Below are 13,567 nucleotides of genomic sequence, written 5' to 3'. Positions count from 1 at the left end.
GGGGTTTTAATAGTGTTAAAAGGAGGCAGCTCGTGTGAACTCCTAAAGTAAAATCCATGTGTAGCGTTCCAACAATACTCTTAAGGGCGGGTTTGACGGTCCTTACAAAATTGGGCTAGGATTAAACTTGGCCATGTTTTGTCCTAAACCAGATCTTTTGTAAATCGGGAGGGATTGGTCTGCAAAAGAGCTAGTTTAAAGGTCATTTTTTGGCCTAGGGAAAGTTGGGCCAATCTTTAGCTCTACGATTTGAGGAGTTGCCAAACAAGCCATGTTTCAAAACAGAGTCTAAAATAGGTAAATTTGATATGCCTTTGGAGGACTCATTGTTCATAACTTAATCTAACTTCGTAGCAAGTCAAATAAAGAAACAAAATGTACATAAAATGTTTGGTCTTTTTTAATCTCTACGTGACCAGCTAAGGGCCCGTTTGAATGGGGTATTTTGCCCTGAAAATTAGGAGGAAAGCTGTCAAAATGGCAGCTTTTTGGCAGCTTAAGAGGTGATTTTGGGGGAAAGCTACCAAAAAACTGTCATTTTTGCAGCTTCCCTCCCAATTTTCGGGGCAAAATACTCCATCCAAACGGACCCTAATTGGATAGTTATATTACAATATTTAAGTATGTTTGTAGTTTTTTTTTAAAGTCTGTTTTGAAGATTCTGCTGTAGATGGTCCAAATATGATGCGCTTTAAATATGGTTGATCAAAATCTAAAGATAAAATTAGATGCTCAAGCACTGACACTACAAGTGGAGAAATTATATGTTATGGTTTAATTTTATTGCATTAATAATACATCAAATATATGCGAATTGAACTTTCAAAATAACTCAGAATTTTAGGACCAGGTCCTTACAAATCGGCATATTCCGTCATATTCCTGATTTCCTCATTTCATCCCCTATCAATTTTGATAATTATTTTTTTTTACTTTATTTATTTATTTGATTAAAGATAGGAAATTAGAGGCAAATTCCCGGACGCCAAGGCCAAATCTTAAATACGATTTAATTCCAACCAGTCGTTGGCTCTGGCATCCGCTGTCACCACTCGAAACAGCGGAAATATTCCCAAACTCTCCTCTCCCTCTCCCCCTACATCTCACCTTCACATTTTGACGAGAAAAAAGAAAGAAAGAAAAAAAAAAAAAAAAAGCCCTAACCCTAGAGAGAGAAAGAGAGCAACCAAGAGAGAGAAAATGTCGTGGCAAGCGTACGTCGACGATCACCTGATGTGCGAAATCGACGGCCAGCATCTCACGTCCGCCGCCATCCTCGGCCACGACGGCAGCGTCTGGGCTCAGAGCGAGAACTTCCCTCAGGTTCGATCTCTTTTCTTCCTCTATTTTGTTTCTTTTTTTAAATTAGATCTTCGTTTTGTTTAGATCTGATGCGTTTCTTTAATCAGCTGTATGGTGTTTGTGCTTGATCCGAATCTATTTAGCTGCGGTTGACCGATTTTCTGTATTTATTTATGTTGGATCTCGTCGATTTGTTTCTGATCAGTGCATGTAAAATGTACTGCGTGGTTGCGAGAGAAAGGTGCATCTTGGAATCGATAATCCACGATTTAATGAATCGCGTGGACTATTTTTTTCGAATACTAGCGAGGATCAAAATGATTCTGATCTTCTCCTTTTTTTTTTTAAACTAGATTTGATTGGACGAAATTTTGCGATCAGGTTTGTGGAAGTTAGTTGCTATGAAATATGAAAGAAGTTGGTTTCCCGCAGTGAATTCGGCGGCTTGGATTGCATGCAACATTGCTGGCCACAATGGTTTCTTGTTACATGTTTTAGATTTGGGGATCTAGTCGAAAGAGGGAAGTTAGTTTCAAATCTGGAAAGGGTAACGGGTATAATGAAGTGTTCGATGTTGATCGGATACCGAGTCTCGTCCGGCGAGACGAGTGGAATTAGTTTCGAGTTTGAGTAATTTTGAAGATCTCGTCTTTGAATGTATCGCTAACTTTCTAAATCATGATATTCCTAGAATTGTTTGGACTTTGGACAAACTGTATGCATTATAAGAAATACAATATCTGTTATGTTATTGCCAATGTCTACTACGTTCATATGGGAGTTTCAGAGGTATATACTTGATAATTTCTAGCCAGACTTATAGGTTGAGTAAGCATTTGTTGTTGGTTAAAGTTGAACATTTTTTACTGAATAATGAGTACAATCTCCAGGCTAATATCTGCTGCTAGGATGTTAGAGGTATCTTGGATATTCACACTGGGGGCTTTTCTTCTTGATCTAAATCTTGCACGCTGCAATAAGTTGGAGAAGCACCTTGTGCAGCTGGCCGATAGTTTGCTTTGTTCTAGCTAGTTTGATCTAGTCTCTAGTACTTTTATATCTGTGACTTCTCTCTTGTTTTCGATTTCTTTTAACTATTTTATCTTGTTTTAAGCTGGTGTACTATTTTGCTTTTGTTTCCTCAGATGAACCCATCAGTTGTTCGGTATTTAGCATATCTTTAATTAGGAAGAAAGGGGATTATTTCAGTGAACATATTATATTAGTTTGACCAATAAAAAAAATTACCCCTATTGTATTTTGCTTCTGGTTACTTGTGAAAGAACTCGAACTCTATGTATGATCACACACTATGGCCTTGATTAAATTAGACAACTTTGTTCGTTATTGAGTGCATCTGTTTCATGTATAGTGGCACGGGATGAAGTCGCATGGGTTAAGACGATACTTTAGAATTCTACTGAGATTCTGAAATATCTGCAACTTAATAGGCATGATATGAAGGCATTAATTTGATTATATTAGCACTTAACATGTGATTTTTTTTCCCTTCATTGCCTTCTTTAAATGAAACACTTCCATTGCTGTATTCCTTACACTGGATAAGAGTACACGTCTGATATTTAGGAGGTTGGCTAGTTAATTTCCTGGATCTAACCACAATTTTTTTGATTCATTGAGATGTATTCAGCTTTCTTAGAACCACGCTAAAATCAATTATGAGGAATTAAAATGCCTGAAGAAGCACACTCCCTGCATCTTTATCATTTTTCACCATTTTTGTAAATTGTTTTTAAGGTCTTTCTAAAATGTGTTTTTGAACTAATGTTGTAGTTCAAGCCTGAGGAGATTAATGCTATTATTAAGGACTTTGATGAACCTGGAACTCTTGCACCGACCGGATTATACCTTGGTGGTGCAAAATACATGGTTATCCAAGGCGAACCAGGGGCTGTTATTCGAGGAAAGAAGGTAAAGCAATCTAATCTACTTGTTCCCCTGCCAGTTGCTTGTTATAGAAAAGAGAAACAGAATAAGATTATTCATGGTTTTTATGCTCTGTTTTTATAACAAAGATATTTATCCTTATCATAATTGAACTGGTTGTTTGCTTGTTTCTTTCAGGGTACAGGAGGTGTTACAATCAAGAAAACTACTCTTGCTTTAATCTTTGGCATTTATGATGAGCCAATGACTCCTGGGCAGTGCAATATGATTGTTGAGAGGCTTGGTGATTATCTCAATGAACAGGGATTTTAGGTTGTGTTCCCTTTTTCTATTCGGGTTTGGTGTGGTCCCTTGCATTGCAATGCTTGAAATGAATAATTGTCAGTTCAACAATTATGTGGACTCTCGTAAGGGGTTTGATATTTGGTTAATGTGTTTGTTATGATCCATGTCCCATCAAAATTCTGTCTGTATTTTTCCTTTGATTGGGGTTATTGTGGCATTTTAAGGTGAGTTGTGATGATTATTCATAAGTTAGGTTTGCATGTTAGAAAAAGTTGTGTTCTATTTGAATTTCTTTTTGATGTGGTATAAGTGGCTTCTTGTGGTATTGGTTATCGCAATAAACAATGTATATCATTTTGCAGGTGATGTATTCTTTGAGTTCTTTGTGTTTGGTATAGTAAAAAGAAAAAAATTACATGACTGGTAATTTTAATTTAATGCTATCTTGTTCAATATGTTCATGCTATTTCTGAATGGTTATGTACACGTCTGTGCATATTTTGATAATTCAAATGTGCATCTAGTTATGAACTGAGATACATGTAGAGTTCTCTTTTTCCCTTTGATGGTCTTGAATTTGTTTTTACTACCGGCAGGTTCTGCATACTCTTTAAATCGTTTTTTGTTGTTTTTAATTTTTATCGCCTTTGTAAAGTTTGGAAGCATGTTTTCTTTTTTATTTTAAACCTTACACAATGAAAAGGTTGATCTGAGATTGTCTTTTTCCTCAAATGAAACCTTAAAAGGAACAGGAAAACAACTACTAGCGTGATGAGTAGGCCAACATTTGTGAAATGAGAATTTAAAATCTGAATGAAACTTTGGAGAGATATTACAACCTAATGACTTTTTCCCCTCCGACTTTTCCCTTCTCATAACCTCTATCAATTATTTCATCATAATTCTTGAGTTCGGCTCCCTTGTTTGGGGAAAAAAGCAAATTCTATAATTTTATAAAGAAGTAACATAGCTAAATTTTATAATGAAAGGACATGCAAGTTGCCACCTTTTGCTAACATACTAGTGAGGAAACAGTTATTTCAGAAAATGTAGGTTGTGGAAACTATATTGCATGATGTACTTTAATTATTTCATGAAATTTTCCACACGAAGCTAACATGATTGACAAACTAATGAAACTGTGCAAACATTTTGACGTAACTTAGTGAAACAAAGTACTAACGTTATGTGAGTTCACCATTGAGAACCATTGAGGCTTGGTTCACAGCTCTGGCAGCTCTCCATACTTCATGCTGTACAAATTTCCATGATTCTGAGGTGTTCACACTCCTGGCTTTCACAATTGCATCGTCTATTCCTGGAAACGCCTTGGATCCATAATCATTGTGCTGCGACGGTCCATATATCTGCCAAAATATCCCATATTTCAATTGGAAACTAATATGGGTGATCTTTTAAAAAAAAAGGGTTAATTACAGATACACCCTTGTACCACACCATGATTCTGATCTTCAGTATGTTTACATATCTAAATGGAGTTGTTTGCATATCTACTATCGAAGATACAAGTTCAAACCAATAAGAGGTCCATAAGGGAATAGGGGCCCTCTCGGCACCACACCGAAGTGTAAAAAGATTTCTCAGCAACACATTCGGGTGCAGGTAGCGGAATGATGAGTGCGTTTTGGAATCAGATCGTCATGAAAAAATTCAGCAGTAATAAAGGGCTAGCATACTACAATACAAAGGGTGTGTGTCAACAACTTACCCTATTCAGAAATTAAGTGACTAGCAGATTGCAAGTGAGCAAAACCTACCAGATGCTTGTACCATGGTCTTTTAAAGAGACCCTCTCGATCAGTAAATGCACGTTCTGCCATCATCAGCCTATCGTTAAGCTCTCTAACTTTTATCGGGTCCTTCCTCCAGTTCAATCTCCAACTTTTCCTTCGTAGTGCCTAAAATATCAAAATATTATCCCTTTGCATTGTCAAGTCTCAATAAATCTCTTTGGAGAAAAATCGAAAATATCTTTAAAGATACCTCTTTTTCGTTATTCATTTTGGTGGCTGCTTCTTTCAGCTCTTCAATAGACTTGTACAGTGGACTGAAATTTACAAGCATTCTCAAGTCCTCCTCTTCTAGGATTTTCGTACTTTTCTGTTCAGAAGGGAAAATAAAATGAAAGCATCTTAAGTTAAATTATGCTAAGATGATTTTCATTCTGTTGTTATAACCGTTATAAGCTGCTCTACTTGTTTCAACTGTACATAGTGCAAAATTAAAGAACGGCTTGTGCTGGACACAAGAAGACATCACTCGTACGCGAATCTGTGAAGTTTCATGTGAGTTTGTTTGTTAAATAAAATAAGCAGTACCTGGAGCTCAAAAGCATAATTGATATAGTCGAAAGGCAAGAACTCCTCATCTGCTAGCTTTAAAGCAACTAATCCCCAAATACTTGCCGCTATATCATAAGAGACACATTATCAGAATGTAGTACTTTACTTTGGCCCAAAATCCAGCACTTGTTCTGTTCTAACATTTGAAACTATTAGTTGTATACAGCAGCGGCGTTGCGTAATGATAAATGGATAGCATTTGAAACTATTATTTACTTATTTTTCTTTTCTTCCGTTGATTTCTCATCACAAACTTATTGTGTTTGCTGCATATAAATCATATCAGATTCAGTTAACCATCTGAGCTCATCCTAACATGGATACTGATCAGAGCCATCAAGATGAAAGGCACCCTATTTTACAGAAATATTTTATTTATTTATTTATTTATTTTGAGGGAACAGGAACAATGCTTGTACATACTGTGTTTGAAGTAGCTCTTAAAAAGAAGAAGCATGAAAATACTGAACATATCGAAAAGAAAATATAATACATGCTAATTGAAGAATCAAGAAAGAAGTACCTGCTACATGCCTCTGAAACAATGGATCCCCAAATTTTTGCATCCATACAAAATCATCATACAAGGAGTGATAAACTGGGTATCCTGCAAACATGTTTCAGCAATAAGGGGGGCAAAAAAGGATAATTCAGTAATCCTCCATTCTAAAATCCGTATTGCCAAACTCTTCTAACTAGCATTTAAGATGATAGAAAAAGGAGAAGAAAGAAATCAAAAAAAGGAAAGAAGACCAGCACCTCCTCCAAAGAACATGTCGAGTGAAGGAATTCCAACATGTTGAAGGAAAGCTGAAAAATCTGTTGATCCGCCACCTAATCTGCCAATCTTCAACATGCAAAGCAGAAAATTCTCTCTTTAGTTCAATTGCAAGAGCAAGTCTTACTTAAATTTATACAGTGTTGAAACATTTTTCTTTGGGAGTAGATGGAAATGAACAAACCAACTGCTCAACTTTCATATGTCATAAATTAGATGACATGGAAAAGGCGAGATATAGTCAATAAAAGGAAACTAGACTGGATCTTATCCATTGATTAGTCGGTACACCTAAAGAATAAGAATACTCGAATCAGTAGATTAATCCCGAAATCTTCCTATTTTGCACTGATGCAAGGGTAAATAGTTCTTTGTATACCAACTATCTACTTAAAATTGATCATGAGATAGTTTATCCAACTTACCAAGGGAGAACTACTAGATGCTGCCCAAGATTCATACAATGTCTGAGATGAGTTATCGGGGTCTTGAACCTTCACAATTAATACAATAGGAAAACAAATCAGCAAGCCTACAACTCACAACGAACATAAATGCAAGACTTCAACTTTTTTTTAAAAAAATGAAACCAAAGAAAAAAGGTAGGAATCCTGGAGACCTGTTTAGCTGCTTGTTTGAGCAATTCATCAAGTTGCGGGGTTGCATCTGCGTGAAAACCAGGACCATATACAGAAGAATCTACGTTTAGGTAAGCAATAGCCCTTGACGATAAAATCCCCCTGTTCTCCTCAACCCATTCAGTCGATCCAATCTATAAAAATGCATGAATGTAGTGAATTAGTAGAGGCATCGACAGAAAGGAGAAGGGGGGGAAAACATCTACATGAGTACGAGAAAGAGACCAAGCCATACTCTTCAGCATCCCAATTACATAAGATAATGGATCGCCGAGGCCTCCATCCTCTCTTTTGCAGCTTTCCTAGCCTCTGTGCTAACTGCATTCAATAGGTTAAAATGTAATCCTAGCCTCATGGATTATTACATTTCAAGACACATGAAAATAAATAGGGAAAGGGTAAATTGTTGAATGCATAATTACCTCTAACAAAGAAGCAGTGCCACTGTTAGGATCCACAGCTCCAAATGTCCATGCATCACGATGATTACCCAAAATTACATACCTAAAGATGAAAAAGATACACCCTAGTTATTGATGATTGATTACTATTTTTAAAAAGCTATTAGCAAGAAGAAATATGATTTAGGGGTTGTTTGGATGCTTTTAGGAAACTAGAGTATTTATGACACAAAATAGAAAGTGGTTATCCACCTCATCACTTTTCATTTGAGTGTTTACATTGTTTGGTTAGGAATCTTTGTGAATCCTAAAATAATAGTATTACATTGTTTGGATAGTATAATGTAAACTAGAGTATTTATGACACAAAATGAAAAGTGATTATCCACCTCACCACTTTCTACAAGGTTTTAAATTTTTTATTATTTTTTTGGACATATTTATGACATTGTGTAAGCTTTCCAACAAAATCACTCCTAATTTTGGTGATTTTGCTTTCGGTGACACCTCATCAAAAGGTGTAAGCTTTTCATGTAAAAGAGAATTTAAACAAACAATGTAAAGTAATGAAAGCTGACATTGGGACACATTTTTTTACACTTTCCATCATTTTACGTGGTAAAAACATACAACCAAACGGCCCCTTAAAGTGCTACACTATAAAAGTAGGTTTAAAAATAATTCAGTAAGACATATTAGGTTTCAGAGAGATTTCGAAAGGAGTGGAAACCTTGGGTTTACAAGCAAAAAAACCCTCTCTCAGATTAAGCTAGTAAGCACTTACGTATCCATAATTTTATATATACTCACTTGTATTCAGCAGGACTCATTAAGTATCCTAAAAAATTTTTTATTCTAGCCTTGTACATACCCTCCGTTATGCAAACGTGAGGATAATAATTCGAAATTCACACGTGTTTTTTTTATTACTTAATATAGGGATACATGTGATATTCAAATGTTAATTTTAGAACCTTTCAACCCTTAATTTACCATTAAGACCAACAAATGCTGTCTTTAAATAGAATTGTGGTACGTTTAAAATAGAATTAATGTAGGTTTAAAAATACACTTAGCAAAAACTAGAATTAAGAAGTTGTACAATTAGCATTTGAGTGTCACATGGGATTTTCCTGAGAAATATTCTCATGTTTGCATAATACAAGGTATTCTAGTGCAATTTTAAAAACTTTAGGATATGTACGTGCTGTGAAAAATAAGTGAGGGTATATAAGTGCAAAGTAGGGGAAAGTGTAAATTATTTCAAGTGATTAACTAGCCTTCAAAATTTTACCTGTCTGGTTCTTCTTCCCCTTCAACAACCCCAATCACATTCTGTATCCCCACAATCCTGTCATCCCCCTCGTACCCTAGGGCCTCCATTCTCTTGGCCTTGGTTTTGAGAGAGAAATTTCAGATCTTGAGCTCTAGCCTTTGAGATCTGAAATTCCAGAGAGGAGCGGCGAAGCCCTGCCGGAGGAAGGAGTCGGGGTTTTCTAAGAGAGCGGCGAAGCCCTGCCGGATCGAGGAGTGAGCGAGCCTTCTGCAGCAAAGGAGCCTTCCCCCCTTCTTCATTCCCCTTTTCTTTATTTTCCCTTAGTGTCGCCCTTAGCGGTGATACTAAGTAGAGCTGGTGTCTCGCTTTAGCCGAGATATAAGCTTCATAACTTCTAGACCCCACGTCGGTCGACGAAGTTCAGAGTTTCTAAAATCCCCCCCGCGGATAGACGAAACTCTGCCCGATTTTATCGGACCAGATCTGAGTGCCCCGGTGGTCCACGGATATCAACATCCCCGTCACAGGCAAAAGACCCACGCAAGCAAGAGATGATGAACAGATCTTGCGTTTGTTTGAAAAGAGTTGTATCTATTTTGTTTTCATTGTGTACCAGTCTTATAAAAAGGCTATCTTTTTATTTCATTGTAACGATTGAAGTTGTAATGAATGCAGCAATGAATACAGCAACTTTTTCCGCAAACAACATGGGATTTGAAATCCATAAATTTTTTGGTTGGTTTTGGGATCTCTAAAATGTTGTTTGTTTTAACAAAATTTTGGGATTTGAAATACCAAAACTTAGAATGTTGTGTTTGTTTCAAACTTAAATTATAGCATTACAAATTTTAGAATTTGAAATCCCAAATGGTAGCAAACAAAATTTAGGATCACCAAAATATTAATTGGTGAATTTAAGAATTTTTGGTGAGCTTACCCCCAATAAAAAAAAACAACTCTTGTATTTACTCTTCAAGCAAGCCCACAACGGCAACAAAATCACCAGCAACAAATGCGTGCAACCCAGGCAACAAAACCCAGCAACCCAGACCACCAGCGCCAAAAACCCAGCAACCCAGCAACAAAACCCAGCAACCCAGACCACCAGCGCCAAATCAAAAGACCTCCAGCAACAAAAAACTCAGCAACCCAGCAACAAAACCCAGCAACCCAGCAACAAAACCCAGCAACCCAGACCACCAGCGCTAAAAACAGAGAGCAACGACAACAAAATCAGCAGCAACCCAGCAACAAAACCCAGCAACCCAGCAACAAAACCCAGCAACCCAGCAACGCTACCAAGTTTAAAGCACAAGCCATCAAGAACAAGTCAACAAGCAAACTGTATATGAGAGTCAAAAAATTTGTTTCAGGCACCTTTAACAAAAAAAAGCAAACAAAACCTGTATATGAATCTGAAAATGAAACTGAATATATAAACATAAGCCCTCCAGCAACCCAGCAACACAGCAACCCAGCAAAAACCCAGCAACCCAGGTCAAATCAAAACCCAGCAACCCAGCAAAACCCAGCAACCCAGGCCAAATCAAAACCCAGCAACCCAGCAAATCAAAGCAACAAAACCCAACAACCCAGGCCAAATCAAAAGCTTATGACTCTCATATACAGCAACAAAACCCAGCAACCCAGACCAGCAGCATGAAATCCCATAATAGGACCAAGTTAGGGGCTCAGGTATAGGTATTAAAATTGAATACACGGATTGCCTCATCTAACAATGGTGTTGCAATGTAGGTTGCAATCAAATGAATGGATTGCCTCACCGACGTTGTGGATGCAATGTAGGTTGCAATCACATGAATGGATTGCCTTACCTAACATTGTAAATGCGATGTCGGCCAGCTTTATCATCTTAGATTGCCCTACCTAAACATAACAAAACATTGTAGATTGCATTCTCTTAACTAAGACCATCATCATTGCCCACTTAGAAGAATACAAAGTAGCCATTAAAAACAACCATTGAACCAAATACTCTTGTATTTACTCTTCAAGCAAGCCCACAACAATAGATGAAAACTGGAACTGAAACATAAGCTGACCCAAATCAAAAGCAACAAACCCAACAACCCAGAGCACCAGCGGCAAAAAAACAGACCTCCAGCAACAAAATCACCAGCTACCAAGTTTAAAGCACAAGCCATCAAGAACAAGTCAACAAGCAAACTGTATATGAGAGGCAAAAAATTTGTTTCAGGCCCCTTTAACAAAAAAAAGCAAACAAAACATGTATATGAATCTGAAAATGAAACTGGATATATAAACATAAGCCCTCCAGCAACCCAGCAACACAGCAACCCAGCAAAAACCCAGCAACCCAGGCCAAATCAAAACCCAGCAACCCAGGCCAAATCAAAACCCAGCAACCCAGCAACACAGCAACCCAGCAAAAACCCAGCAACCCAGGCCAAATCAAAACCCAGCACCCAGCAATAAAACCCAGCCACCCAGGCCAAATCAAAACCCAGCAACCCAGCAAAACCCAGCAACAAAACCCAACAACACAGGCCAAATCAAAAGCTTATGACTCTCATATACAGCAACAAAACCCAGCAACCCAGACCAGCAGCATGAAATCCCATAATAGGACCAAGTTAGGGGCTCAGATATAGGTATTAAAATTGAATACACGGATTGCCTCATCTAACAATGGTGTTGCAATGTAGGTTGCAATCAAATGAATGGATTGTCTCACCGAACATTGTAAATGCAATGTAGGTTGCAATCACATGAATGGATTGCCTTACCTAACATTGTAAATGCGATGTCGGCCAGCTTTATCATCTTAGATTGCCCTACCTAAACATAACAAAACATTGTAGATTGCATTCTCTTAACTAAGACCATCATCATTGCCCACTTAGAAGAATACAAAGTAGCCATACCAATACATATCGTGCAATGTAGGTTGCTATCAAGTATCATATCCAATGATATTTATATAAACCTGCAAAAGAACCAAAGTTATCGTGAGATTGCAATTAGAGTAGTGAAATTAGTTACATCATTAAGTTGTTAAACTTACAAAATTAATAACATAAAGCTACACCACTAAGTGTTCAACTTACAAAATTAGTTACATCATTAAGTTGTTAAATATACAAAATTAATAACATAAAGCTACACCACTAAGTGTTCAACTTACAAAATTAGTTACATCATTAAGTTGTTAAATATACAATGAGTTTACGAAAGCAATAGATATGTCAAAGTCTTCAAAAGTAGTGCAATATCAAGTTTTCATAAGCAAACACACAAATGACCGCAGAGATAGTGGCATTAGAAGCCATCCTCACTAGCATTTCTTCATCAATATCGTCCATCTACATGGAAGTTCAATATACATGTTCAACATGGGTTTTAACCTAAATTAAAACACGTAAAAAGTAGTTGTAATCAAAAAATATCTAAAACGTGAGCATAAGTAACTTTTGATGTCAAGATCAATAAATTCAAATGAAGTGATTTTGTTTTATACTAAATATTTAGCTTGCATTTTTTAGTACAAATTCATTGTCAAAATCAAGTGTGCCAATAATGCAAATTTATACCCATACGCATGCCTGAGTTCTATTAATACAACATGACATCTTTAAATCAACACATGAGTTTCCTTAATATTATATACATCATTTACAGGTTTCAAAATCTACTATCAAATTTTTTTAAATAATCTATGTAAATTGTGAACTCAAAAGTCAAACCAAATACAAAGGCTTATAATCACTCTAAACCCAACTGAACGCAAATCAAAAGCAACAAACCCAGCATCCCAGACCACGAGCAACAAAATCACAGCCTTCCAGCAACAAAATCACAAGCACCCAAGTTTAAAGCACAAGCCATCATTAACAAGTAAACAAGCCAACCCAAACAATTCCAGCAACATAGTTCAGACCTCCATGGCTGAAAAATTTGTCGGCACCCAACTGAACCAGAATTAATTTCACAAAAACGCCCAAATCATGTTTTTCGAAACCCTAATTTTGAAGGCAAAGGGAGGAGATATACCTGCGTGGTCGGTGAGAGGATCAGTTGGAACCCTAGATCAGCAAGTGAGGTAACCTTAGAAACCCCAAATCAATTTCAGCAAGTGAGGTAGGCTCAGCAAGTGAGATTAGCCAAAACAGCAGCAAGCCAATAAACTGAGGACCAGGTGGAGTCCGGTGAGGATGACGACGAATAGGAGTGTCGTGGAGGCGGAAAAGAGGGAACGAGGCCTAGGGTTTTCGCGCGGAAGAGAGGGAACGAGGCCTAGGGTTTTCGCGCGGGGAATGAAACGGCGGGGGTGATGGTATCGGTCTGTTTTAGGGTGATCGGGAGTGGCGCTGCTGAGGTGGACTGGGGTTTGTCAGACATCCAAGCCAAATCGCAACTCAAAGCTTGGATTTGGGAAATGCTAAAAGTTGTCAGCTTTTTCCTCTTTTAGAATTTCATATCCCATAATATTTTTTGAAACAAACACTGTTTTTGGAATCCCATAACCCCAAAAAACCCATTTTGGCATCCTAGAAGTTGTAATCCCAAAAAAAAGCTTGAAACAAACACCCCCTTACCAGATATAGAAAACACGAGGATGTTAACGAGAGAGCTCA

The 13,567-nt window shown here is 37.3% G+C and overlaps 2 protein-coding genes across 2 annotated transcripts; one reads left to right on the top strand and one right to left on the bottom strand.

Moving 5' to 3' along the window:
• On the top strand, positions 1,048-3,877 carry LOC109847148 (profilin). The gene is made up of 3 exons (XM_020416395.1): positions 1,048-1,323; positions 3,097-3,234; positions 3,388-3,877. The coding sequence occupies exons 1-3, from the start codon at positions 1,201-1,203 to the stop codon at positions 3,520-3,522; spliced, it is 396 nt and encodes a 131-aa protein (XP_020271984.1). The 5' UTR covers positions 1,048-1,200; the 3' UTR covers positions 3,523-3,877.
• On the bottom strand, positions 4,680-9,058 carry LOC109829816 (probable glutamate carboxypeptidase 2). Its single transcript, XM_020396867.1, has 11 exons — positions 8,970-9,058; positions 7,697-7,778; positions 7,500-7,592; positions 7,256-7,408; positions 7,062-7,130; positions 6,618-6,705; positions 6,382-6,465; positions 5,835-5,923; positions 5,500-5,616; positions 5,274-5,414; positions 4,680-4,862 (listed from the first exon to the last, which is right to left on the bottom strand). Exons 1-11 carry the CDS (start codon positions 9,056-9,058, stop codon positions 4,680-4,682), a joined length of 1,188 nt encoding a protein of 395 aa, XP_020252456.1.

The sequence above is a fragment of the Asparagus officinalis genome, chromosome 1, assembly GCF_001876935.1.
Source record: "Asparagus officinalis chromosome 1, Aspof.V1, whole genome shotgun sequence".
Classification (NCBI taxonomy): domain Eukaryota; kingdom Viridiplantae; phylum Streptophyta; class Magnoliopsida; order Asparagales; family Asparagaceae; genus Asparagus; species Asparagus officinalis.
Note: the sequence above shows the minus strand (reverse complement) of the source record. Positions and strands in the feature narration are given on the sequence as shown.

Coding starts and splice junctions, on each gene's coding strand:
- LOC109847148 (XM_020416395.1), top strand. CDS start 1,201: ATGTCGTGGCAAGCGTACGTCGACGATCACCTGATGTGCGAAATCGAC. Junction 1,324..3,096: donor AGAGCGAGAACTTCCCTCAG/GTTCGATCTCTT, acceptor CTAATGTTGTAG/TTCAAGCCTGAGGAGATTAA. Junction 3,235..3,387: donor CTGTTATTCGAGGAAAGAAG/GTAAAGCAATCT, acceptor TGTTTCTTTCAG/GGTACAGGAGGTGTTACAAT.
- LOC109829816 (XM_020396867.1), bottom strand. CDS start 9,058: ATGGAGGCCCTAGGGTACGAGGGGGATGACAGGATTGTGGGGATACAG. Junction 7,779..8,969: donor GGGGAAGAAGAACCAGACAG/GTAAAATTTTGA, acceptor TTTCATCTTTAG/GTATGTAATTTTGGGTAATC. Junction 7,593..7,696: donor GCACTGCTTCTTTGTTAGAG/GTAATTATGCAT, acceptor TATTGAATGCAG/TTAGCACAGAGGCTAGGAAA.